Below are 24,996 nucleotides of genomic sequence, written 5' to 3' on the forward strand. Positions count from 1 at the left end.
TCTCATCTATGAAACCACTAATAAGAAGATCTCGATAAGGACCCAGAATTTTTCTGTGCCCCCAAATCCACACACAAAAACAACATTTTAAACACACATCTAAAAAAGAGAAAAGTCACTGTGATTTTCAAAATAAATATTAAGCGACCGCTGAGGAAGACAGAATCTGGCTAAGGCATTATTGGAATATGTTGCGATGCCTCAGAAGGCTCCTCTCATTTGGAGGCAGAAGAATAAAGAGAAACTCGCAGAGAGACAGAAAGTGAAACTGGTCAGATTCGCTGCACAGTCAGAGATGGATGGAGTTATAAAAAAAAAATAAATGACCTAATTTAAAAAGGAAAGGATGTCAAAGGAGATTGAGATCATTGTATTAATTCCCACACCATTATGCGTGTCACGTGGTTTTATTGTTTCCTTTTTGCCGTTTTAAGAAAATAAATTTGCATGGTTACATCAATCCATCATGCAGTTGTGTTTTGGGAGTTGCTGGTACCCCCATCTCTCAAAAAAAAAAAAAAAAACTCCGAAAGCTCTGCCACTATGTCCTGTATCTCCCAATTCTCCTAAGCCTACTATATTTTCTTTCCATTTTCTACAGTCCAACTAACTCAAGCACTTTTGGTTCTCCGGGAGAAATGTCCTAAAGCCTAAGGAGTACAGGGTCACGTGAAACTTGGCTGCCGTTTTGCTTTCTCATTTCATGTTGCAGAGACAAGACTACTTCTTGAGGGGCTTGTGTGGAAGAACTTTCTCTCCCCGCCTCCCACGTTTTTTGTTTGTTTGTTTGGTTGGTTGGTTGGTTTTTAGCATTTTTCTATATGGTCTCGATTTCTTTATAATGACAAGTGTGTGTGGGGGGCGGAGGGGTGGAATTCTTCCCTTTCTGTTGGCTATGGAATGAGACAGAATGATCTGGGATGAAAAGATAGCAATCAAGAATTGAGCTACATTTGCAATGCTGAAACATAGAGCAGGCTTTCCAGAAAACCCCACTAAGTGTCCAGACTTTATTGAAACAAGATAATAAGAAAAAAAATTAAAATAAGTTTTAGTCAAAGTTAAGTGAGTTCCCAGAAACTTGATCCTTCTGCCTTCCAACTGCTGAGCATGTCTGAACAGCAGGGCCAGTTGAGTCACAAAAAGCTTTTGAATAAAGCTTTACAAAAATTCATAATAACCCCTTCTTAAATATCAGCTTCACTATGCTCCTAACATCTCAGGGAGCATCAGTGTCCCTTGTCCTCTCTAGATAACTTATTTGAAGAAGAGTAATTGCTTCTTCACCACCTGCAAGACGAAGGTGATGTTTCTGCAGAATTTGTAAGAATAACGAACACCTGAGCCAAGTAAATGTGTGTCAAGAAGCATGTGTGCGTGTACACAGTGGGCTTCATTTTTCCCTGAATGACTACTCAAGCACCTCTCTCCATCCCTTCACCCTCCTCCGTCCCTTTAGGCACGTGCACGCACACACCTCTTAAGATATATTACATTGAAGTGGATCCTTTTCATTGCTAAATTTTGACTCATAACTTATTTTAAAACTTCACTTCCAAGCCCTTCTGACTGAATAGCTACTGCTGAGAAACTTGTGGGAAGTCACAGAGTGCACAGGAATAGTTGTAAGAAGGAGCGATTCTTTTGTCCTTGCTCAGAGATCATAATTTAAATAGAAGGCAGCAGCTATCCATGTCTCGGTTCCTACCTGGCCTCCCTTAAGCACCTTCTTCAGGCCCAAGGAGGGAGCCAATGAAAGAAGAGCAGAGGTGGATGGAAAACAAATTGGAATAGTCAGGTGTACCTAGTCCTAGTGTGCAGGCCAGCTGTCTCACTACTTGCACATCCTCTGCACCAACACCTGGGCAGCTCTCACTGAAGGCACCCTTTTCCTGGCCCCTTAGGTGCATGAGTTTGCCTGGGATCTCATGTGCTCTCTAAAACTGTGGCAGTCAGTTGTGTTGTCCCCAGAAAAACTTAGTGGACAGTCTTATCATATAAGCCTCCTACCTTTTTAGAAGCACCCCCCAAACCATCATTTCCTAAAACTGGTCTCTAAAATGATTTTTGAATGATGGGAACAGAGAGGTCAGTTGCCTGGATTGCCTACTGTTTACCTGATAATCTAGGTAGGGTTGTTTGCTTAAATCAGACACTAGTACCTCTATTTCTATGCTGGCTCACGGCTGTGTCATTATTGTTAACCACCCGTTTCCAGAGGGAATGAAAAAATAAACTCATGAAGTTCTGTAGGCCCCTCTCACTCACTGACTGTGAATGAGGGCTTCCCCACCTCCTCTTTTGCCTGTTCACTGTTTTCAAATCCCATAAATATAAACATGTGGCTCTTCAACCGCATCTGTAGATAATAACTTCAGGGGGCTTCCTGTTTACATGGCAATACCCATTTCCCAGCCAAATAAACTCTGCGACAGAGAGCTGAGGTGTTTATTGGGCCCGTCTCGGCTGGGACTGAGTTAACAGGAAACACCCACTCTCAAAGAAATGTCTGATGATTAAATATTTGGGGGGCAGGGGGCACAAGAGGTCAAAAACACTAAGAAATTGCTTTCTTCTTCTGTCTGTCGTTTCTAGTAAGAAACAGAAGCAGCCATGATAAATATGGACAAGGAGCCCAGGCCTAACAAAGCCCACAGCTGTACTATTTACTGGCTACACAGCTGTGATGTGGGAAGGAGGGACCAAGTACAGATGGGAAAGCCAGGAGCCTCCTTCACAACACATCCAAACCTCAGGGTGCCATCAGATGAAGGGATGAAAAAGATTGATGTACATCCATCATTCAGTCCTCTGCCTGCCTATAATGTTTTAATGAGCAAAGTTTCTGCGTACCAGATCTGTCAATAAAGCCCAACTTAAGAATTTAGAGACCCTCTAGCCCTGTGAGTCTCAATAATTGGGAGTGGGGGGGTGGGGGGAATTTTTCCTCCCAGGGGACATTTGGCAATGTCTGGAAACATTTTTCATTGTCAGGACTGGGGTGGTGCTATTGGCATCTAGTGGGTAGAAGCCAGGAATGCTGCTAAACATCCTACAATGCACAGGATAGCACTCGCTACACACACACCAAAAAATTATCCAGCCTGAAACGTCAGTAGTGCCAAGGTCTAGCTCAGTGCCTTTCCATAAACCAAGGAACTCAGACTTGGAAGAGTAAAGTGATTGGCCTGAAACCATGCTGCTGACAAACCTGGGGAGGAAAAGAACACCACTGTGCCCACCTCCACCTCCCATGCGATACCTTTTAAAGTCACACAGATGTTTGATTTAAAGAGACAAATAAATATACATCTCCAAAGAGTTGCAAACAAATGTCCTAGCCTAGATTCACCCAAGTGCTTTTAGGATGTCTCCTAGTCTCAGAAAATAGCTGTTTCCCTGATTTCTCAGAAAACTCAGTGCCAAAGGGCTGAGAATGAGCAGATCTTCATAAAGGAAGCCTCTGACTCTAGGGCGATATGGGCCATTGGCCAGTCACTGAGCTTCTCTGCATCATGGTTTCCTGGTCCCTCTTTTAGATCTGTGGTTAGCCGAGGCGTACGGACAGCACAGGACATAAAGAAAGCCACCACTCTACTCAGGCCCTCAACCTCATCACAGGGGAGGGACTTACCGAAAACAAACAATGGCCCAGAAAAAAAATCTGCAAACTATAGTTATGCCGGCTTAGTAGAATTCTTCTGAGGCTGGAGCTCTCTGGGCCAAACTCCGTTTTTACTCATCCTCGGGCTTTGGCTTACTTTCTGTTTAAGAACCCTAAAGAGATGTGGGAAGGAACAATGACTCCCCGCTGTGGCTGGGCTGCCTGGAGTCTTCTGACTATAGCCAGAGGTTCATTTGCTGGCCTCTGTTCATGTGCCCAGAGATTAGAGTCACGGAACCATCGAGGCTGCTGTCTTTACGCCCTGACTGGTCCCATGGTTTGGTCCCCCATAAGGGGCTTTACCCACAGATGGGGTGAGCACTCCTTCCTCCAGACACAGGCAGATAACGAAGAGAGTTTACTGCCAGATTCTTCGCCCACCCTTCTCCAGGAATAGGACAAAATAAGAACCCAGTGCTTATCAAGATTTTTTTCCTCGCACCAGTAATATAGGATCCCTGCTCTCATTCAGACCTAGCAAGTCCTGTGACTAGTAAGTGCCCAGGTGTAGGCAGGAGTAGGCGTCAGATTAGAGAAGAAACCGCGGATGAGAAAAGACCCAATGTACACACATGACAAAACCAAAAAAGCCATTTTATTGAAAATTAAATTCAAACTTCAAATTAATATTACAATCATGAGAAAAATGCCAAATAATTCAATTTACAGTTGCAACATACAATACAAATAGTCCCTTTGAAGTTAAGAGTAAACTCATCCACAATCATGACCTGTGGCACAAAGCAGAATTTGTACAATATGTGCATGGAAAGCAAATCTTGGGCAACAGCGATTGGAAAAAATAAAAATGAAAAGCTTGTATTTACACAAAATGCTACAAATATTTTTGTTCCACAGAAATCTAAGAATGGTAAAGCATATCCAAAAAAATGGAATTTTATCCAGAATACCTAAGAAATTACTGTAAGTTATGGTTTTGGCTGATATATTTCAAAGTACTGCAGTAAAAAGCAAACAGTTATTTGTAAACATGAAGTAAACAAACATCTAAAAAATTCTCACATAGAAAATATTTTTTAAATGCATTATTTTTTAAAAAAACAACAAATTCAAGGTTTGGAAGAGTCATCTTTTATTTATTTTATTTGTTATTATTCTTTCGGACATCATAGATATAATTATTGATTTGGCTAATGCATTGTGTTTCCATGTATTAACCTAGACTCTGAGCCAGCCCCTTTCCCGGGAATGGAAGGAACTCTTTAAGCCAGCACACACATCTCCTCCCCTCTGAATTTGCAACGGATGGTCCCTCATGGGGTGGATTTTTCTGCTCATTTTCAAAAGGTCCTGGCGGGGTAAGATAGTCTAAAGAGCAAACAATAGCTAATCTGCTGAGTCTCTCAGTTCCAGGCTAGTTATTGTTCCACTGATCTACAACCAAAGCTGTGGTACCTGTTCTGGAATTCTGACACAGGTTAAAATTTGTGAGTCAACTGAAACATTAAAGAAAGCGGCTACGTTGGTCATGCTGTAAACTTCAGCAACATTTATGCTACATAAAGAGCTGAGCTCTTTTTAACCTGAAGGAAATAGAATGTTGGCTAGTATGTGGTTCCACAGAAGTAAGGCTTTGCTTTGGTCTTGAAATCACAAATCATACACATGACCCAGTGCAAATTAAGGGTTCTGTTAAAAAAAAAAAAAATAGGTAAAAGAATAATTTAACTCCCAGGCCAAAAAAGGGCAGAATTTGATCTAAAAAAAAAAAAAAAAATGTGAATTACCCCAGTGGAGTGGTTGGAATGAGGGTGAAAGGAAGAAGTGCTTGAATTTTTCCCAAGAAAAATTTTTAAGTGTTTCTGGGTTGCTGCCTGCAGCCACTATAACATTTCAACACAAAAACATCCCTAAAGTCACTTAGTATGTGTACTGTAAACTTAAAAAAGCCCTTTTAACATTACAAAATAATGTACAAATATAGTACCTTTTTATTAAATAGGGTACAGCTGGCACTGGCGGTAACATTTTTATGTCAATTAATTAAAAGTGAAATGTGTAACCAGACACTGGCTTTTTTAAGTGCTGCTGAAACAAACACACGTTTTACACTTACAAATAAATGGACAGTGGCGTGCTTCAAGCTACCACACACACAATAAATAGTATCAATTACTACTTCCATCTTAAGTAATAGAAAAGTGGCTTATTTATCTAAGCATACTTGGTATACAACCTTTAGAAGGCAAAGTGTTTTGTTTTGGTTTAGTTTCCCCTCAATTTTTATTAAGAGTCAGGATGAATTCTAACAGGGACTCCCAGGCAAGAAGCACAGGTCCAACTGCCCCACAAGCTGTCCTGCAATGCTTGGTGGCCTAGAAAGGTGGGCATGAGAATGACTAAAGAGAGCAAGGGGCTTGTGGGGGATGGAGGCAAATCTCTACAAAGTTCTTCTTGGGGATATGGGGCACAGAATTCAAATGAAGGGCCCTTGACCTGTGGAGGAGGAGGGCAGGGATTTGCCTGGTGGTGTCGTGAAATAATCCTGGTTTAGATTAAAACTTCACACTTGAGAATTTGCCATGTGGCCACCAGGAGTGGTCAAAGTGCATCCTATAGGAGGGCTTTAGCTCAAATTCATACACGGTAGTAGACACCAAACTCCACATAGCTTTGCCTTTCCTTTTCCTCCACCGTGAGAAATATGACTGTCTAAGGTTGTATATGGGATGTCACAGGCTGTATGTTCTCCCAGATCAGCTATCTGCTGGAACTTGCCTGCTATTTCAGATGACTCTGCTCCCATAAGACAATGACTTAATTCTGCTCCTTTAAATGCAAAATCTGTGGAGAGCTGCCAGCAGGCCCTTGGGTACGGCAAATTTGGGTTCCCCAGGCCTACTGTTTGGTAAGGCAGGTTGGTTAAGAATCTCTGGTGCAATTTTGCTTTCCTGTGCTATGTATATCGTGATTGATCCTTTGGCCACACGTGTGGCTTTCAGCTCACTACATCTTCACTATGAAGCCTGGCGATTTAGGGTTCTGCTTTAACTGTGAAACCACAGAACATTTTTCCGCAGTTCAAAGATTCCCTTGTCTTTTTAATAAGACAAGTCATTGTTATTTGAAAGAAATGAGGAAATCACATAATTCCAGCATTTTATGCTGATAAAGGGCAACATAAGTGATAAAGAGCTAAGAGTTATTTTTTTAATCCCTAATTATTGCTTTAAAAGGCAAAGCTGTGTTAGAGGCAGTCAAAGATCTGAAAGAACTAAGCATAACATTTCCTTCATACAAAAACAAGCTACATCTAAAATATTTGGAGATGGAAGTATTTTTAAAAATCACATTGTGCCTGGATGAACTGATTGCTTAGCAATATTCCAGGTATGGCTCTAGCCCACTGAAGAAATTTGTTATTTAATAAAGAGCACTTTTAGAGACCGAAGTCAACATATCAATACACTAAGAAATGTTTCAAGGGTCCAAATGTCATTAAATAATTATAAATATATCTTTAAAGTTATATGACCATTCACTTAGCAAGTTACCTCAGATTTTACACATATTCATAATTTAAAAAAAAAAAGAAACAAATAACACACAGCCAAACACAAACACTATCTATACCATTATGGCTATAATAAGATATTGCCATTTTCAGTTTTGCATAAAAGGAGAAGAGGGGTTTGGGATGGTCTTTCTTTTTAGTTAAATGGGAAAAGGGAGGAAAAAGCATTAAAAAGTAAAATAAAATAACCTATCCTGATCAGTACTTTTGAAGTCACTTTCTTAAAGTAGGGAGAAAAAAAACTGAACCAAACAGTTCAAATGAGTACTTGCAGCAAGTCTGAAAGCAAAGTTTGGAACAGTGATACTGTAATGGAAGCTTCCATTCTACCTCTTTTCCCTTTACGTGCACCTCGACTGGCTTTGTAAGCTGGTCTGCAAAGTGCACTGGTCCATACACAGCTGCAACCGTGAGGATGTGTGGTTTCAAAGCACAGAGAGGAAGCGGCTTTGCTCTTCTTCCTCCTGAACCTGGAGTCCACCTCTCTGAATTGGCATATGAAACGTTATTTATAATAAGCCAAACAACAACAGCAACAAAAATATCTTTTCCCTTTGTTTGTGAAAGTACATTTTTTTCTATTTAAAGAAAAATAGAAAACCAGCTGAAACCTGATTAGGATCATCTCTCTTGGGCCTTTTGCTTCTCGATTATCAACCCTCTATGGTTGCAAACTCATGACTGAGTGAATGAAAAAATCTTCTAAAAAGTAGGCACTTTGTAGATAGCTAATTGATATACATATATATGCACTCTCTCTATATATGTATATATTGATACATTTGGGTTGTGGCTCCCAGATACCGCTGGGCCACCGCTGAGGAATTTCAATATGGTCGCCAAACAGATTCATCCATTCTGCCACTAGAATTCAAAACAGTTGGGGAACTGCTGTGGCTTCCATCAGCGTCAACACCATCATTCTGGTTAGGCAAATTTGGATTTAATAGCGTGCTGCCATTCGAGGTGGTGGTGCATGGCGGAAGCATTCTGGAAGGAGACCGGTCTCCCCCCGGCACCATGGGGAACTGATAAGATCCTGATGAAGTGCCATAGTAGAGATATGGAGTGCTGCTGGTCTGGAAGGGTCCGCTCTGGCTTTGGGAAGAGCCGGGGTAGGGTGGTGGCAGGTAGGTGTGGTAGTGAGTGGTGGCGGACATACCGAGGGACATGCCTGAGGTGACTGGCGGGGTGTAAGTAAAGGTGGCTGGATAGTGCATTCGTGGGTTGGAGAAGCGGCTCTCAGTGAGGGATGAAATGCTGGGGAACTGCCTGGGGTCTGAAAAAGGGCCCAGTTCTGAAGCACCTAAAAATTATAACAGAAGATGGGGGAAAAAAATCTGTAAATATCAATTAAAATAATGATAGAATTTTTACAAGAAAAAAGAAAACTTTAGCTTCCCAAAAAGGAACAGCAAGCCACAAACAGATCTTCAAATGTACCGGTCACTACATAGTCTTTTTTTTCTTTCCACTTTACAGTCTTAGCAGCATTTATCTTTAAGTTCTTCATCCCCGGAGAATCCCAAAGGGCTTTAAAAACCCAATGTGTGCTAGGTCATATGTGTAAACCAACCCAACACTCTGATCATATAGATTCACTCACCAGACTTTAAGACTGACTCTTCATTAATGTTTTTTCTCTTTTTGTTTCTCGTTGCATATCAGATATTGAAAGTGACATTTTTACTAAGTCAGACAAGCTTCTTTTTCTCAACCCAATACAAAGAAATTCCAAGATGATCAGTTTTGTTACTGGTACTCTTGGCAGGGCCCCCTTTCATCGATGAAGGAACTTCGAAAATATACCCTAACAGGTTCCTATTGCTTCTTTTCAACTCTTCAAATAATTTAAAATCTTGTTTCGGTCTTCCTCTTTGTAACAGATTTCAAAAAAAAAAAAAAAAAAGATTGAAATCAAACCTGATTTCAATGTATTCTGGAACTATATTACTTATCTGGGGGCATATAGGGAGATCCTAGCCCTTAAAAGTTCTCCCAAAGATCATAAAGCAAATAAGGAGGCTTTAAAAGTGTAGGGGGTTGGGGCAGGCTTTGTGCCTGGAAATCACTGCATTTCAAGCCTTGACAGAAGACACAGGACCTGATTTAGGCCAGGTGCCTACAACAGCTTTTGTGAAAGGCTCGCTGTGTAGGGCAGATGTGAGGAAGGCACTTCCCCACCCACTTACCAGGCCCCTGTGCCACATCCTAGAGAATTAGCTGCAGGCCGATTTGAACCGGTAACCTGGAGGCAAAGATGGTTTTCCCCTAAAATGTTAAGTCCTTTAGCTTCTAAAGCTAACAGTATGTTTCCTTAATAGATATTTTTGGTGCTTAACTTAAGAAACCAAAGTTACGAACCACTTCGTGTGGAAATCAGTTTTCAAAGATTGGGTTATGATATTCTAAAACTGACAGAATTTTGACAAGCCCTTTTATATAATACCAGTGTTCTTAAGATTTTGATCATATCTAAAATCTTCCAATTCTTCAGATCTCATATATTTGCTTTTCCTATAAGCTTATCTATAAGGGAAAGCGCTTAGTAATTCTTGAAGGCCTTGGTGAGTAGGTACTTCTTCAGCCCCATTTTTTTTTAGCATTTGTTCTTGGATGCTACAATATTTATTAAAGGAATAATCCTAATACTTTTCTTTAAAGGTGCTGATTGAGAGTTGTTAATTTTTATTAAAATGCACACTGTCTTTTAAGCTTCATAAAATGCCAGGGGTAAGTGCCACGATGTGCATTTGTAACAAAAAGTGACTATTTAAAAGTAATGTATAGTTAACAAAAGTTTTTCTCACAAATCTGACAGTAGCAATCAGACAGCCCCACCCAGCCCAGCCCAGCAATTGTTAAAAGTCTCACCTGCCTGGCTCTTCTTACTGAGAGTGGAAGGCCAGAGGCAGAAGTCAGAGGTGGCAGTGTCATCATCTGTAAAATGAGGGGGATGAGCTCTAAGTTCCCTTCCAGCTCTAAGGTTCTATCACCATGAATTCCAAGACAGAAGGAGAAGCAACAGCCTTAGGGGAGGGGAGGCAGAGAAGTTCCCACCCCTCATTAGTACTTTCCCCTGGAATCCACAAGCCCATAAGCAGAGGGTAAAAAGCTAGTAGGCAGCTTCTAATACCAGAAACAAACACTTTCAAGATGACAAACCAAAACTAACATAGTCTGGGCAGTTACTCTGCTTTTTATAAATTCTTCCATCCTCAACTGGCCTCTACCTAACCCCTCCCAAATACGAAATTCTGACAAGCTCAAGTTTAAAAATGTAGAAGTAGGGATTATGACAGACTTGAAAATGGGAGCAGGTGAGATTTAACATCTCTCTCACCCCAGGCTTATGTATCACCTTACATGATACAGGCACAATATGGAGGTCACAGATGTTCCTCAGCCAGCCTTTTCACTGCAGAGCTAAGGCGAACTTGAGTTGGCAGAGGTAATAGTTATAGGCAGGCCACTTCTGTACACATTAAGTTCAATGCTCAGATCATGTGAAAGAAACCAGAATAATGTGAGCAATTTCATAAAGGAAGAAGTCACACTTAAGACATCAATGTTTGCCCCTCCACAGAGGCACCAAGATCACACAGACAGGCTTGTCAATGTAAAAAACGCTTCTTGTGGGTATTTGTACTTAAAATATACTGTAGCCCTAATTAAAATTCCATGTGGTTTCCCTTATTTTGATGCAGAAGCCTCATTAAAGCCCTTTATGTGTGGCTCATGCCAATAAACTACAACATGGTTTTGAACTTATCCCTCCACTCCCACCCACTTTTTCTATTTTACCTGATATATTTTGCTATTTTTATTATCCATAACATGCCAGGATCACTGTACCTTTTTGGTTTATAGATGCCAGCTAATGCAAACTGACATTCATTTTTCAATTAATGAGTGCCGGTTGTGATTTATAGAAAACAACGCAACAAATTTCCGCTAGTTTTACAGAACTTTGACCAATCATTTCTAGCCATTTGAGACTATAATGTCTTGAGGAGTAACTCCTTCTGGGCAGAGAGCACTAATGTAAACTTTCAAGGGATTATTTCAACGTAATTTTTATAACTTACAAAAAAACAGAATTTTCTGGAATTTGCTTAGTCATTTTGTGTTATCAAGAAGTGTTATATAAAGAATGAATGTTAACAATTTGCTACGGTATCACATGAGATCACTTATATAATAATCCATAATGAGGAGACCCCTTCCTCATTTTAAAATTTAAAACTGTCAATTTAAAATTGTTGCTGAAGCAAATGATATAATTAAATTTTCTTTCACTGAATAGGGTTGTATCTATACTGCTAATCTCTGTTTTGTATGTGAACTCAGATCTTCTTTTAGACCGCCTTCTTGGGTTAAGTTGACAGTGTGTCCTAAATTACTCATTCCTGTGTCGCTAGACACATTACAGCTACAAATTTAAAAAACAGATCTCGATATTATATCAACTAAAGAGAAAATGTATTGTGTACTCATTAAAAGGGTTGAGATGAAAGTCTGGAAGAGTTCTAAAAGTACTATTAACCCAATCTAAGTTTATAAATGTAAAACCAAAGCTCAGTAACTGCCTCAGTGATATGCCTTGTAGCTTCAAAGCTCCTCAGAGACAGTTTAAAACGTCTGACTACAACTGAAATCTGACTACTGATTAAATAAAGCTAGCACTACCAGGAGTTACTTGAAGCCCGAGATAAACATGGTGCATCTTCCCAATGGGCTGGTTTCATTCAACTTCGAGTCAGGGGTACACTTTACAGCAAACATGAATACGATGTGGAGTAGATGCAACACTTGGGTGAATTTTTAGACAAACAAAATATGACTTCAACAAAATTTTGCACTTGTGAAGTTTTAGACTATGCTTCCAGATCAACTAAGGTACCCATTTACCTTCCTCTGCTGGTTGGGGTACTCTGATGGAAAAATCCAAACCCTTCATTTGCTGTTTAGATAATCCTAGTCTAACCTGTTGATAAATAGAGAAACTGAGATCTGGAGAAAGGGAGCCATTTACTCTACAAAATCACACAGCTTGAGAGAGGCTGAGCCATAAACTAGATGGACTGCTTTGACTTCTGACCTTTTTGCAATCTTAGTTACCCTAAAGCAATTTGGTTGACACAATCACAGATGTATAAATATCCTGCCTTAAAAGTCTATTTGTCTAAATAAATTCACCTAAAATTATTGCAGTAGGCTCTTCTAGGGCCTACGTGTCGCCTCAATGAGAGTTACTGTCTTTGGGATACTATTAACAACTCTTTGAGGTCTTGTTGATCCAACCTACTAAAGAGTAAGCAATTCATTCATTTGCTCATGTCATAATATGAATGAGACCAAGGTCAAGGGTTTGATTCCCTTAGGACCTGCTGGTTTCCTACAGATGCATTTCATTCCAGAACTGGTATCTGCACCCCTTGCCGCAGTTAGACAGCTTGCAAATGAATGAAGTTGTCATAAACAGAGATGCAAAAACCTTGCTCATTAAAACAGCAGCAACAGCAAAAGTTTTTCACAACCTAATATACATGGGGAAGAATATGTTAATAAAATGCCCATGAAGCACAAATAAAAATAACATTAATGTTAAAAGTAAAAAATATCTTGCCCCTCCTCCCAAGGTCTATGGGGAAAAAAGAAATAGCCTTTCTACCCAACCAGGTTTCTTGGATGTGAAATCAAGATAAGAGAGAATAAAAGAAAACCTCTGATCTTTAATTTTTGTGGCCTGCAATCCGCCACTCAGCATCTTTCACTGCTTTCTAATGCTAGCTATCTTGGGTCATGCTTAACTCCTGACTAAAGAGAGCTGTTGAGGGCAGTGATCTGTCTAATCCTTGTTTGTCTCCCCTTCGGTGCTTAATAACAATAATACTTGACATTTCCAGGCCTTTACCTAGTACTTCAACTTACATTTTCTCATCTAGTAGGCTCTCAATAAATAATGGTTGGCTGAAAATGGGCAAAGAGACCTCTAGAATGAAAGGAAATAGTAGTTAAAAAAAGAGTAACAGACTGGGCCCTTGCCATTTGAGGCTGTCAGCTAGGAAATACCATACCCATGTACCATCCCCTGTTAGCAGTGGAATTTACACACCCTAGCTGAGGAGGCAGGTCAGGCAGAGAAAAGGAAAAAGGGGCCTTGAGTCCAGGGGGTACGTACACTGGCATGTTCAGAGTCCTCTGTCCTGCTTTTTTAAGGCAAGGGCATAAACGTGCATAATGAAAAGCCATACTTCTGGCAATGAGGTGTGAACTTCAAAGCTTCATTGGGGCCTTTTAAATGGTAGGAGTTATTGCTTCAACAAATCTCAAATAAAACCCAAGTACTTTTTATTAACCCCCTCCTGGCATTCTTTCCATTGGAACACATAATACATGACTTCTCTGTAGAGCAGCTCTCCTCTAAGAATCTTCTTCCCCTTCTATGATTTGGTTGCCCCCTCCCCAACTGCTCTATTACATAATTTTGTATTTCATTCCTGTCCCAATAGCACTTATTTTCCATATCACTCTTTTGGGTTTTTAGTCATTACTTTACTAAGTTATTAGCTGTGTCTTAGCCTGTTCTTTCCAACTGTAAAGTAAGCCTTGGATGGTAAAAGTCATGATTTATTTTCCTCTCTCATCCCTCAGAGCCTTCTACATTGTAAGAGCTTAAATTTTGTTTTTTAAATGTAGGTGTATTGATGGAGAGATAAATGAATGAATAATTAGTCTAGAGATCAGGAACTCTGTATAATAGCTGGTACATTTTTGACACATTAAAAATGATATAATAAGCATTAAGCAATGTTGACATCAAATCTAAAACGTAATTCAAATACCATTCCATACTATAAAACTTTTTAAAACTCTCTTTGAAAAATGTTCAAAGCTCTTCCCAAGCATCATTATATTGCTTGACCTCATGTTTCAGAGAGTGGCACGCAAATGACAGTTGCCTCTAGTGAACAAATGCCTCTGTTTTGCCTCCGGTGTTGTTCCCCGTATACTTAGACCCAGTGTCTCTGGGGAGGAGCCATGGAGAGAAGAAATGAAGGAGAAAAAGGGCCAGGACAGGAGAAATGCATGGCCTGTAGGAAGGTTAGTTAGCACACTCACTTTCCTCAGGATCCCAGGTTAACTGCTACCACTAAAGGTCCTATTATTTATTCAGAGTGCATGCTGAAGTAACAGAGGATAAAGCTCACATCCTGTCTGAATTTCTAGACTAGTATATAGAGCCAACGTGTCAAGAGTCATCAAGCATCGCAGATGACCTTTGTAGATGAAGAAATGGAAGCCTGGCAACATGGCAGATCTGAGTGATATCACGAGATTAAAATGTGGTTCTATCCCAGGTCCAGGTGTTCCACTCTACCTCTGCTGCCCTGACAGAGCACGATGACAGGAAAATGCAGAGGATCTGCCTTGTGTTTCCTTAGATCTGCATTCTATGAAAACAGACGTGGAAGGGGAAAATCTCCCATTTATATACTACCTTTTCAGGCCACACAGGTGGCAGAGCCTTAAAACCAGAGGGTGTCACTCCCTTCCAGCACAGGTCAGCCACCTTTCACAAAGCATGACTGAGAAACTCTGCAATAAAGGAGCGAAAAATAAGGAAGAGGCTACTGGCATATTTAGAGCCCTCTGCTCTTCTTTGCCAAAGTCACGACCCACTACTCTTCATTATGAACCCTCCCCCTCATGGCAGGACATATATTCAGGACTCTCACTGGAGCTCTGTTCATGCACTCCCCAGACTCACAGCCACCTCTCTTCTCTCTGCCAGACCAAGGTAAGTAAGCACTGTTTTTAAAGCTCACCACTACACGAGGACTTCCCAGGTATAAAAATACTTGTCTTTTCTTTACCATATGTAGCTTCATCATTTATGATGTAAATTTTAGCTCTCCATGCATTTTAAGGAATTATCATTGGTTTTAGATAAGTATTTTCAGTCTCCAACTAAAGGGAAAGAAAATTAAGAATAAGAACCTTATACCCTTCTTTTAGACCCTAGCTAGTACACAGCATGGTGCTGAGAAGACAGGTGCTTCAAAAAACTGAACTAACAAATAAATTACTACCATAGTCTCAAAGCAGGCAATGTGACAGAAGAACAAATGCTATGTAAACATATCCAAAATCAATTTTAGACTACATTAGAATATCATTTTGTGTTTTCTACATTGAGGTTTTAAGGGACTTTACATCAATTTCCTACTTTCTCTGAATTTGTCTCCTCATACTAAAATGATCAGGTATCTATTACTAAATTGGTTTTACTTTCAATTTCATTAGATAGTAACTGGAAAAGTATACCCTATGTGGGGGGAATGTAATGGGTCCTACTGGTGGAGAAGAAATCAGCAAAAGAAGAATTTGAAATTAATTTTTTAAGATAATGAAAAGTCAGACAAGCAAACTCCACAGTTTTGCAAAGGAGAGGAAAAGGGCCTCAACTATCCAGTATAAATATTTATCTTCTGTGTTTTAATAAATTGTACTTTTTTCACTGCATGCTCACAAATTTTGAAAGATCAGCTCATCCTAAGGCTAAGAAAGTATGCTATGCTGAAGGAAAAGGGGGAAGGGGGCAACAACCTGGCAATTTTCAGAAACTTCAACCATTCCTTAAACCCACCCAAATTTTAAGGATATTGTTGGAATAATGTATTTCCTCTTTGTGAAGGGAAAGGAGGCAGGCAGTGGATGTGTGAGTCTATGTGTATGCACGTAGGAAGGGACAGTAAGAGAGAAAGAAAACCAAAGGGTTGGGGAGGGGGGAGAAACAGAGGAAAAATGAGAGAGGTCTTCTTGCTAGGCCTTGATTAAGAACTTTTTAAAGGCTGGGAAGGGTGGATAGTCTTTGAAACCAGATCCGCTGCAGGAAGGAGGCCAGCACCCAGGACACCGTGTCTTTCAGAAGGGGCCACCCACGGTGCCGTGGCAGTCATATGACTGCTCTGTCACATCCTGAAGCCATTTCCAGCCCATGCACAAGTCTGTGCTCCCATTTAGAGAGGATGGGATATATTGGGAACACACATATGGAAACACTTTCAGAGAATCAGTTTCCATGAAATTCATAATGAGCCAAGTGGCTTCAGATGTGGTTGCGTTCCTCCAATTAGCCAGAAAAAAAAAAAAAAAGGGAAAAAAGGAGGAAAAAAGGGACAAATCCACTCTTTCAGACCTTATTTCAGTTTCAGAGAAATTAAAAACCACTAATGACATGGCTACCAAAACATGGAGCCACAATTAAGAGAAGGAACTAAGAAAAAGAAAGAGGTTTAAAAGCAACAGCCTATCCCTCTTAAAAATAACAGCTTCAGTATCAGTAATCTTATCTTAAATCAGGGGTAGGCTGTCCTGTGATGGTATCTGCCTAGAGTGGACTGATTTTCTGACATCCCAGCAGCATGTAGTGCACATGCGCATGCAGGGGGCGCTGTAGAGGGACTCAGAGGCCAGAAGACCAGCTCTTATTTGATAACATATGTGGCCAATTAAGATTATTTCAAAAATTGCAACTAAATGATAAACTGTTCCTAAGTAAATCTTTTAAAAAAGCTGAATGCAGCGGGGGACAGCCTGGTATTTTCCTGTGGCCTGTGCCAGTGGTAACTCAGACTATACTAAAAGCAGAAATTTATGAACTGGCTAAGACCTTATATATTAGACACCAAAGCCTAGCTGATAGGAGGGCATGAAATACAGGAAAGGGACAAATGGGGGAAGACTTTGAAAGAGGGACATTTAACTGATATTAGTAAGTTAATGGTTTATATATTAAAACAAAAACTGGCCCATAATGGGGTAAAATTCACATGAATTTTAAGATAAAACTTGACTTATAATGCTCACCTTGCGGAATTTGGGGTTGTTTGGGGTTATGGCAACATATTGGGAGAGCAGGAGCAATAAAGGAGCTTCCTCTTCCCTTTGGGGTACTTCAGTGGAGAAATCTGAGGAGCATTTCTTTCAAGCTTGGTAGCAAGCCTAAACCCATTGTTTAGGAATGCTCTGACTTGACATTGCTTGATGATGGTCTGGAAATCGGGACCGGCTATTGCTTAACAGACCAGTCTTTGCTTTGCTCCAACCATAGGACCCTTGTAAGTGATTTTCCAACCATAGGACCCTTGTAAGTGATATTCACAGTATCCCACAGTGTTATGAGTTTTACTAAGAGGAGAGAGTGGCTAACCAAACAACTGAGGATCTTTACTCTATTGAAGCACTTACGTTATAGCATTACATCCTCACCACAGCCCTGTAAGGTAGACAATGTCACTGACGTCACATTATGAATGACAAACTGAGGCTCAAAGAAGTAAAGTGATTTCCACAAGATTACAGACCAGTAAATGGCAGACCGGGCCCTGGCCTCAGATCTGTGGGCCTCAGCTGCCACAGTCTCCTCCATAATGATGGATTCAATGTCATTTCCACGTGAATTCTAATACACTAGCTATGCCTTCCTATAGGGGAATGATGAAAAGGGTTCTGATCAATTTTCAATGACAGCCTTGAGGATGGGGACAAGGCTGAGATGTGTAATGGGGAGGCTGATACATGCCATTCATCTGCCATGCTTGACTCGGCCCTGGAATTTCTTAGACTGTCTTTAAAACTGATGCTCTGAGTGATCTTAAGCAAATCACATTTTATATTTTTCAGGTTCTCTCATTGTTTAAAACTCTTGTAAGTGAAAACTGGCAAAAGTAGACAGCAAATAGCAAACATCTCTATCTCAAAATGGCATTCCTTCTTACTGGTATTATTTGAAGTAGAGTGAGAGAAGGAAAGTCAAAAGATAGGGGGTCTAAGCTAGAAAAGACATGAGTTGAGAATCAGAATCCTGAAATTCCCGATTAATTCTACACACCCAGCTCCAGGCCCAACCAAAATCTTCTGCAAAAAAAAAAAAAAAAAAGCCTGTTGCAGTGAGAAAAGGGGCCAATAATCACCATAGAGACCACGCTCCACCAGCTTCTGAATGCACACACTGTGTTTTCAGATGGAGCTTCAATTCTCTGCTTCTTAAAGCAGGAATAGATCTGCTGCTCTGAATCTAGCACCGATCCAGTTTCGGAGTATCCCTAAACAGAGTCCAGCACTGATCCAGAGAAGCCCAGGGAAGGAAGAGTTGGTTCTACAAGGCACTATCACTCAAAACCTGACATGTTTTGGGCACGGTTTTCAAATATAATTCTCCTCAAAAGACTCTTTGCCCTCTCTCCCTCTGCAGTCAGATGTATCTACTTACCTGCTCCCCATTATTATACCCTGGGATTGGTTCCTGTCCCAGGAGGAAAACATAAGAGGCTTCCTGGTTTTGACAGAAGGCTGCCTTAGAGTCAAGATCCACTTTTGTTTGTGTGTTGTATCTTCTGCACAGATGACTTTTCTGGGTTCCTGAATTCTCATCTTGTCCAGCTTTCTGGTTCCTCAGGATATCCTTATTCATGACTGCCTCCCTGTTCTGACTTCTCTTTATCCTTTTTTCAGGTATATGCACATTTCTAGATCTTTTATTAGGCACTCAATAAATGTCTGCTGTAATAACAATCTTATTCCAACTTAGCTTTCCAGGCTTATCCCTCACTCTACTTCATGAACTCAACCGTCCAGTCAAACTGAACCCCTTCTCCATTTTCTGTGCTACCTACCTTTTTCCTTCCTTCATGCCTTGGTTTGTATTATTCCCTCAGCCGTTAGTATCCTCACCCCTCTCTATCTCAGTCCCTTGAAATTCTAAGCAGACTTTAATTTAAAATCTACCTCACACACAAACACCCTCTGCTTTAGAGTCTTCTCATGCTTTAGCCCATGGTAACCTCTCCTTCCTCTCCACTTAGTTCTTCATTTGTATCTCTCTTACACACATGCAGAGAAGCTACTACACTCATCACTTCTACTAGCCTATAAATTCCTTGAGAACGGAAACTCCATCCTACTTATCTTTAAATGCATAGTGGCTCCTCTCAGAGTGACAAAAAGTATGTGTGTGAGGAAAATGGGATGGGAATACCAGGTCTGACCTTAATTCTTGTCCTTTCACTGTAATTTGTGTGTGCCTTCTGGTTTCTGCTTGTTCGTCTGCAGTCAACTGCTTTTCCTGACCTGCTATACCTGTGTTTACCTGGACCTAAAGGGCTCGAGTCAGTTCCAGATCCACAGCTCTGCTGTGATCACCAGTTTTGGGGTGCATCTCTTGTTCTAACCTCTTCCCTAGTTTGCTGCTTTATCCTAAGAACAAAAACTTTATCTGGCTTTTTCGGTCCCAAGCAAACCATCCTGTCCCACATCAACGCCAACTCTTAGAAATAAAAATTGGATAAAAAAAATAACGTCTCAAATTTATATATTGCTTTTTAACTTTAAAAAAGTTATGCTGTTTTTACATTCATCTAGTTTTACCTTCACAAACAGTCTGTGAGGTAGGCATGACAGGTGCCAACTGATAATGAAGCTAGGTCAAAGAAAGAATGCACTGTCTTAGGGACACAGCCAATTAGTGCTTCAGCTGAAACGAAACTGTTGGGTTTCCTAATTTGTTCCCCTTTTCCCGATGAGACTTGTCTCCTTAGCATCTGCTATTTTTCATCTTAATAGAAGTCTTGATAGGTGAAAGAATGGTATTTCTTTAACAATAGGGGCTATTTCAATTTAATTTTTTAAAACAGTAATGACTGCCATGCTGTTTCACACTGGAGGTTTAGATCCAATAACATCAGTTATCAATCCAGTACCTTTTCTTTAACTGAAAAACTGACTCACTTTGAAAAGAATTTCTTTTTCTATCTTGCTAGGATCTAGCCTAAAACCATGTACACGAGTCTTCATACTATACTGAGACAATGCTCCTTATGTAACTTCTGAAGCCCAGCACAGTGTTGTAGTAAGTGGTTCCTCTGACAGTCTCAGAGTTTTTCCACTCAAGCCCTGCACACGCAATTAACTCAAAACTTCTGCAAGAAAACGTCCCGTTTTGAGTTTGATTTGGCATCAATTTCAAAGAGCTGTTTGTATATTTTAGAATATGTAGAATTTTCCTTTGATTGAAACCTCTCTTTTAACAATGGACAAGAGATGATTTCTTTTCTGAGTGATTTAAACAAAAACAAACACATCTTAGTTACATAGAGCCTTGTTCTCAAAGTGGTTTTATTTTTATTATTATTTTTTTTTTTTGAGAGAAATCAAACCCTACAGATTGTTAAGCATTTGGCAAAAGCCTTCAAACAGCCAAAGCCAAATAGTGAAATTTTCCTTGTTGAAGGAGATAAACAAATACTAGAGCAAATTGGGAAAAAAAAAGAGGACCTCCTTTCACTTTCTGCTCTACGTGATAACATTCCCCTCTCACTACACTTGCCCACCCCTTCAGAGGAGTTTCATCTTCAATGTTTATTCCTGGTGCTATAGTAATAAACTTGCCACAAATGGACATTTTCAACATCTGTTTGTGGCTGCTCCCAGACTCCTCATATTTCTTTGGGACATGAAGCCCTCTGTCTCCCAAGTGTAAACAGACACACCTAAGTATGTATTAAGGTGTCTAAGAGCTACTTGTTTTGATGACCAAAAAAAAAAAAAAAAGGAAGGAGAGATTGAGTGTGCAGAGAACTCAGCAGTGCAAGTTCTCTGCCTGCCACAGACAAAACCTGAGCCCTATTTTTCTCAGCCTGACAATCCCATCCACTGAGTTCACTCCAGATGTGGACCAGTACAGCTGATGACTGGTCAAGAGAGTTGATGCTGTCATGGATCCAGGACAAATTCTTTACAGACTCTTCATAAGTTGTTGATTTTAGGGTGAAAAGAAGAAAGGAGAAAAGGATGAGGTGATCATTTGGAGGTAGCTTCTTTCTTCTTTAGATTACAATGGCATGTACAGCAATAACAACATGTCAATAGCCTACTAGAAAAGTAGCAAGAGAAAACAATTTTAGAGCATTGGACTAGCGGTAGGGGATACGGGTTCTGGTCACAGCGCTGCCCCTGATAAGCAGGGTGATCATGGCAGAGTCCCCTCCCCTCCCTGACCTGTACATTCTGCATCTGTAATATGACAGAATTTGACTAGATCATCTCTATGGGATTCCAGCTTTAAAATTCTGATTCTGCTACATACATACAACCTTGAGAATTCTAAAAATACCTTAGAAAATTCTACTAGAAATACTGTTCCTCTAAAGGAAGGTGCCCATTCACTAAAAAACAGTATTACAGTTTTTGAAAATTATGTCCACTTTGCAAAGTAGACCCAGGTTTGCTCTCTAGATACAAAATACCAATTAGAAAATTTAGAGTATCTTTTCACAGAATAAAAAACTACATAATTATCAACAGTTTGCAAAAGAAAATGGGAATACTCTTAGCTTCTTAAGAAAGTTTTTTATCATTTGTAGTAAAGGAGTTTAAAACTAGCTTTATGCTCACACGCACTCAATGAGAGAAACGATGTGAGCTATATCTTTCTTTGTTCTGATCTGAACTATCTGAAGTTAAAATAAATATTTTACATCAACCTTTCCAACTCTTACAGGATAGGCTATATTACTACACATAATTTAAGTAGCTTAAGTTCCTTTGCCCCATATGTAAAAATACACACTTCGAAGTTTTAAGATTTCATTAATGTGTACATTTTTAACCTCTAGAATAAAATTTAGATTTATAAAATTAGTAGATTAATTCCACTCTTATTTCTGGTAGGCATTTAGTGAATTTTACCTTATTTTGGGAACTCTGACCTACATCAACCATGAACATTAGCTACTTAGTAGGGATGACTAGTATTATGTCCCCAGAGTATAGTCTAGAAAGACCAGTGTGAAAAAATTCCCTCTGAAGACGATACCCAACAGGCTTTTGTAGCAAAGTCTAGTGCTGAGATGGAGACTTCTGTGACAAATCATAGTGAGGAAAGCATATCTGGAGCCAAAAGACGGGACCGAGTCCTTAGTCTCCTTTACTATGTGACCTAGGACAAGTCTCTGAATGTCTCTGAGCCCTACTCTCCTACAGGTAAAATAAGGACTATAATAATATCTATACTCCAATGAGTTGTTGTGATAATTAAATGAGATAATGTCTGTGAAAGTATTTTCAGTATATTTAAAACACTATGTAAATATGATTATCATTATTAATGCCAAATTTTGCTATGCACTTATTTTTACTATCACCTTTGGACGTAGTTGCTATAATCTTTCCCATTTTCCTCTGATTCTAATTTGTCTTAGGTTCTAACATGGTGTTCTTTATTTAGAAGCTTTAAGTAATTTCTGCCATCAGAAAAGCCACTATTTCAGATGACCTGAGTATCCTGGGTCTTTTCAATTTCCTCACTTCCTGGAGTTCCTGAATTACAGCAGTAGAAGAGGTCAAGCTTCCCCCTAAGGATGCCTCCTCCTTCCTGGTGGTGTCTTCAGTATTTCTTCACAGGTCTGTGGCACCCGTCCGAGTCTCCATCTCTCTTGGATAACCCATCCTTTAGGCCAGCGTGCTCTGAGACAGCAGCTTGGCCAGCTGCTGGAGTCAACTCGGCATCTAACTGCACTGGGCCATGTGCCTCCTCACGTCCTGTGCGATGCTGTGGGGAATCCACCATCCTAACACATTCTTTACTCTTCCCCTATTTCCCTCAATGCTAGCCTGTTTCTTGAATTGGTTGTAGCTTACTTCCTTGCCATAATTTTCAGTAACTGAAGAGTTTTACCTCAATGCAAATGACTCCAATTTGCCTTCTACATAACCTAACGTGGTATTGGCTTATTTGATTTTTACAAACTTTTAAAAAGATTTTTTTTCAAACTTTTAACTAGAAGTTCTATAATTTTCAGTTTAAAGTTTTACCTTTTTATTAAAATGTTGGCAGGGTGGCGTTTACTTTGGTAAAATAGGTTTTACTCTTTTAAGCAAAGAGCAGGGAGACACAACTTAGCCATCTGCAGGGACTCCTGGCATTATTAAGCTATGGGTTTGCAAGTCTGAAACTGACACTTCAAATACTAGCTTGGGAAGTCTGCAAATGGGCTGAAACATGACCACATCTCCAGTTTTCTAGTTCTACGGTCCTTAAATATAGGCCTAGTTATCTAACTCCTTACCTACTTTTGCAGTGATTTTCAATATCATATTGCAGTGTTGGCATTAAAAAGAACAGTACCAAAGTCTAAGGATTGGAGAGGACCATGAGTATGATTGAGACCACCCCCTCGTCTGAAAAGGAGGGAAATTAATTATATACATCTGTACTGTCAGGATTCAGATCTCTTGGCCACTGGGGAGGAAATATCTCTCTTTCCAGTAGAGCACTCTATCGCTAAATTTTATTCCTTTTAAAAGGGATTATTTTTTTCCCCAGTGTCTTATTATCTGTTATTTCTCACTCTAGTGTGAATCCTTTTCACACTGAATTTTTTGAGTTTTATTCCCCTTTACTGTTCTATTCTAAATGGCAAAGCCAAAGAGGAAGGTTAAAACTAGATCTGCAGCCAAAGAATCAGCCAACCCATTATCGAGAGTTCCAATCTACAATTTTCAGAGCCCTTGGAATTATTCTAGATTTTCCATCCTGTGAGATGCTGATACCTTTTGAATTTTATCCTGTAAGTCTTTTAAGCTTCCAAAATTCAAAATAAACCCATGATATAAACTATGTTGATCGAGTCACTGAGAAATGTGTTCCCTAGATCCTTATTTAAAACAAACAAACGAATGGTTAGCTCTTTTTAGTACAGATACCTCTGCATCTTGGGATGCCAGAAAAAGAGGAAGCTTTTGGAGGAAAGACTCTTTTTAAGGCATGGTTAAAGGATCTGTGAGGGGAGTGATAGCTGACTACAACAGTTATGCTAAGAGTCTCAGCTATTTAAAACTTCCTCCTTTAACCTTAGTTTGTGCTAATGAGAGTCTGCTTAGAACAAGTTCCTCATCCCTTATCAACTCAAATTCTTTCCAATTTAAGATATGCCCCCAATTTGTCCATCTTCTGGGAAGAAGCTGCCCTGGGTGTTGACTCCATTCACAGAGAAGATAAGTGCTGGTGTCTCACCTGGCTTTCCTGTTCTCAAATGCAAGATGTTAGCTTGCAAGCTTGATGTAACTACGCACTAGTCCCCCACCCAAGAGGACTCTTCTCACTTCAAGGTTGTTGCCACACACTTCCTGGTATGATCATCTAATGAGCACCTGCAGAGCCAGCTTAGTCACACCAGTCTGGTGATTTTCATTTCTTTCTGTCTTAAAAGCAGTAAAACAAATTGGTGTATATAAAGACTATGAAAGATATAAAAACATACTACCTACATTTTAAGAGGATGAGAGGAACATATAATGCTGATCAGTCCCCCACATTAATCTCATCGTTGCACTTCACTGCACTGAAATCTGGGTTTGCACAGTGCCAAGCAAGGGGAGCTACTGGAAATAATTAGATTAATGTGTCAATGAAAACAACCAAACCAAACATTTCAGCTCTCAAAATAAATTTCTAGCCAGAATTTCCCAGATCGGTGGTTTAGTATTCACCCGATAAATCAAGCAATTCCTGAATTACCACTTCATTGTGGGGTGTACAAACAATGTCTAAACATTAAATAAATTTTAAAAGATGTAATATTATTCCTTTTAAAGTAAACTAATAATTGGGGGAAAGCATTACTCAAACATTTTGATGATATAGGCAAAATATCCTCTCTAATCCAGAGTCTCTACATGTCCACCACTTCCGGGCAAGCACAAGACCCCCTCCTCTCACCAAGGTGACTGC

General features: G+C 39.9%; 1 protein-coding gene across 6 annotated transcripts in view; it reads right to left on the minus strand.

Moving 5' to 3' along the window:
- RUNX2 (runt related transcription factor 2) overlaps window positions 1–24,996 on the minus strand; it is a 224,687-nt gene that overhangs the window by 97,653 nt on the left and 102,038 nt on the right. Inside the window, exons 6-7 of one of the 6 annotated variants that reach the window (XM_015600444.2) lie at window positions 10,074–10,139; window positions 5,856–8,505 (exon numbers count right to left, since the gene is read on the minus strand). The exons of 4 other annotated variants lie outside the window; for them this stretch is intronic. In XM_015600444.2, coding sequence (XP_015455930.1) covers window positions 8,027–8,505; window positions 10,074–10,139 — 545 coding nt within the window. In that variant the 3' untranslated portion in view covers window positions 5,856–8,026. Of the gene's footprint in view, window positions 1–5,855; window positions 8,506–10,073; window positions 10,140–24,996 lie in introns of those variants that run through there. One more of the 6 variants, XM_006926484.3, reaches the window with a different exon arrangement.

This window comes from Pteropus alecto, unplaced genomic scaffold (genome assembly GCF_000325575.1).
Source record: "Pteropus alecto unplaced genomic scaffold, ASM32557v1 scaffold7, whole genome shotgun sequence".
NCBI classification, from domain to species: domain Eukaryota; kingdom Metazoa; phylum Chordata; class Mammalia; order Chiroptera; family Pteropodidae; genus Pteropus; species Pteropus alecto.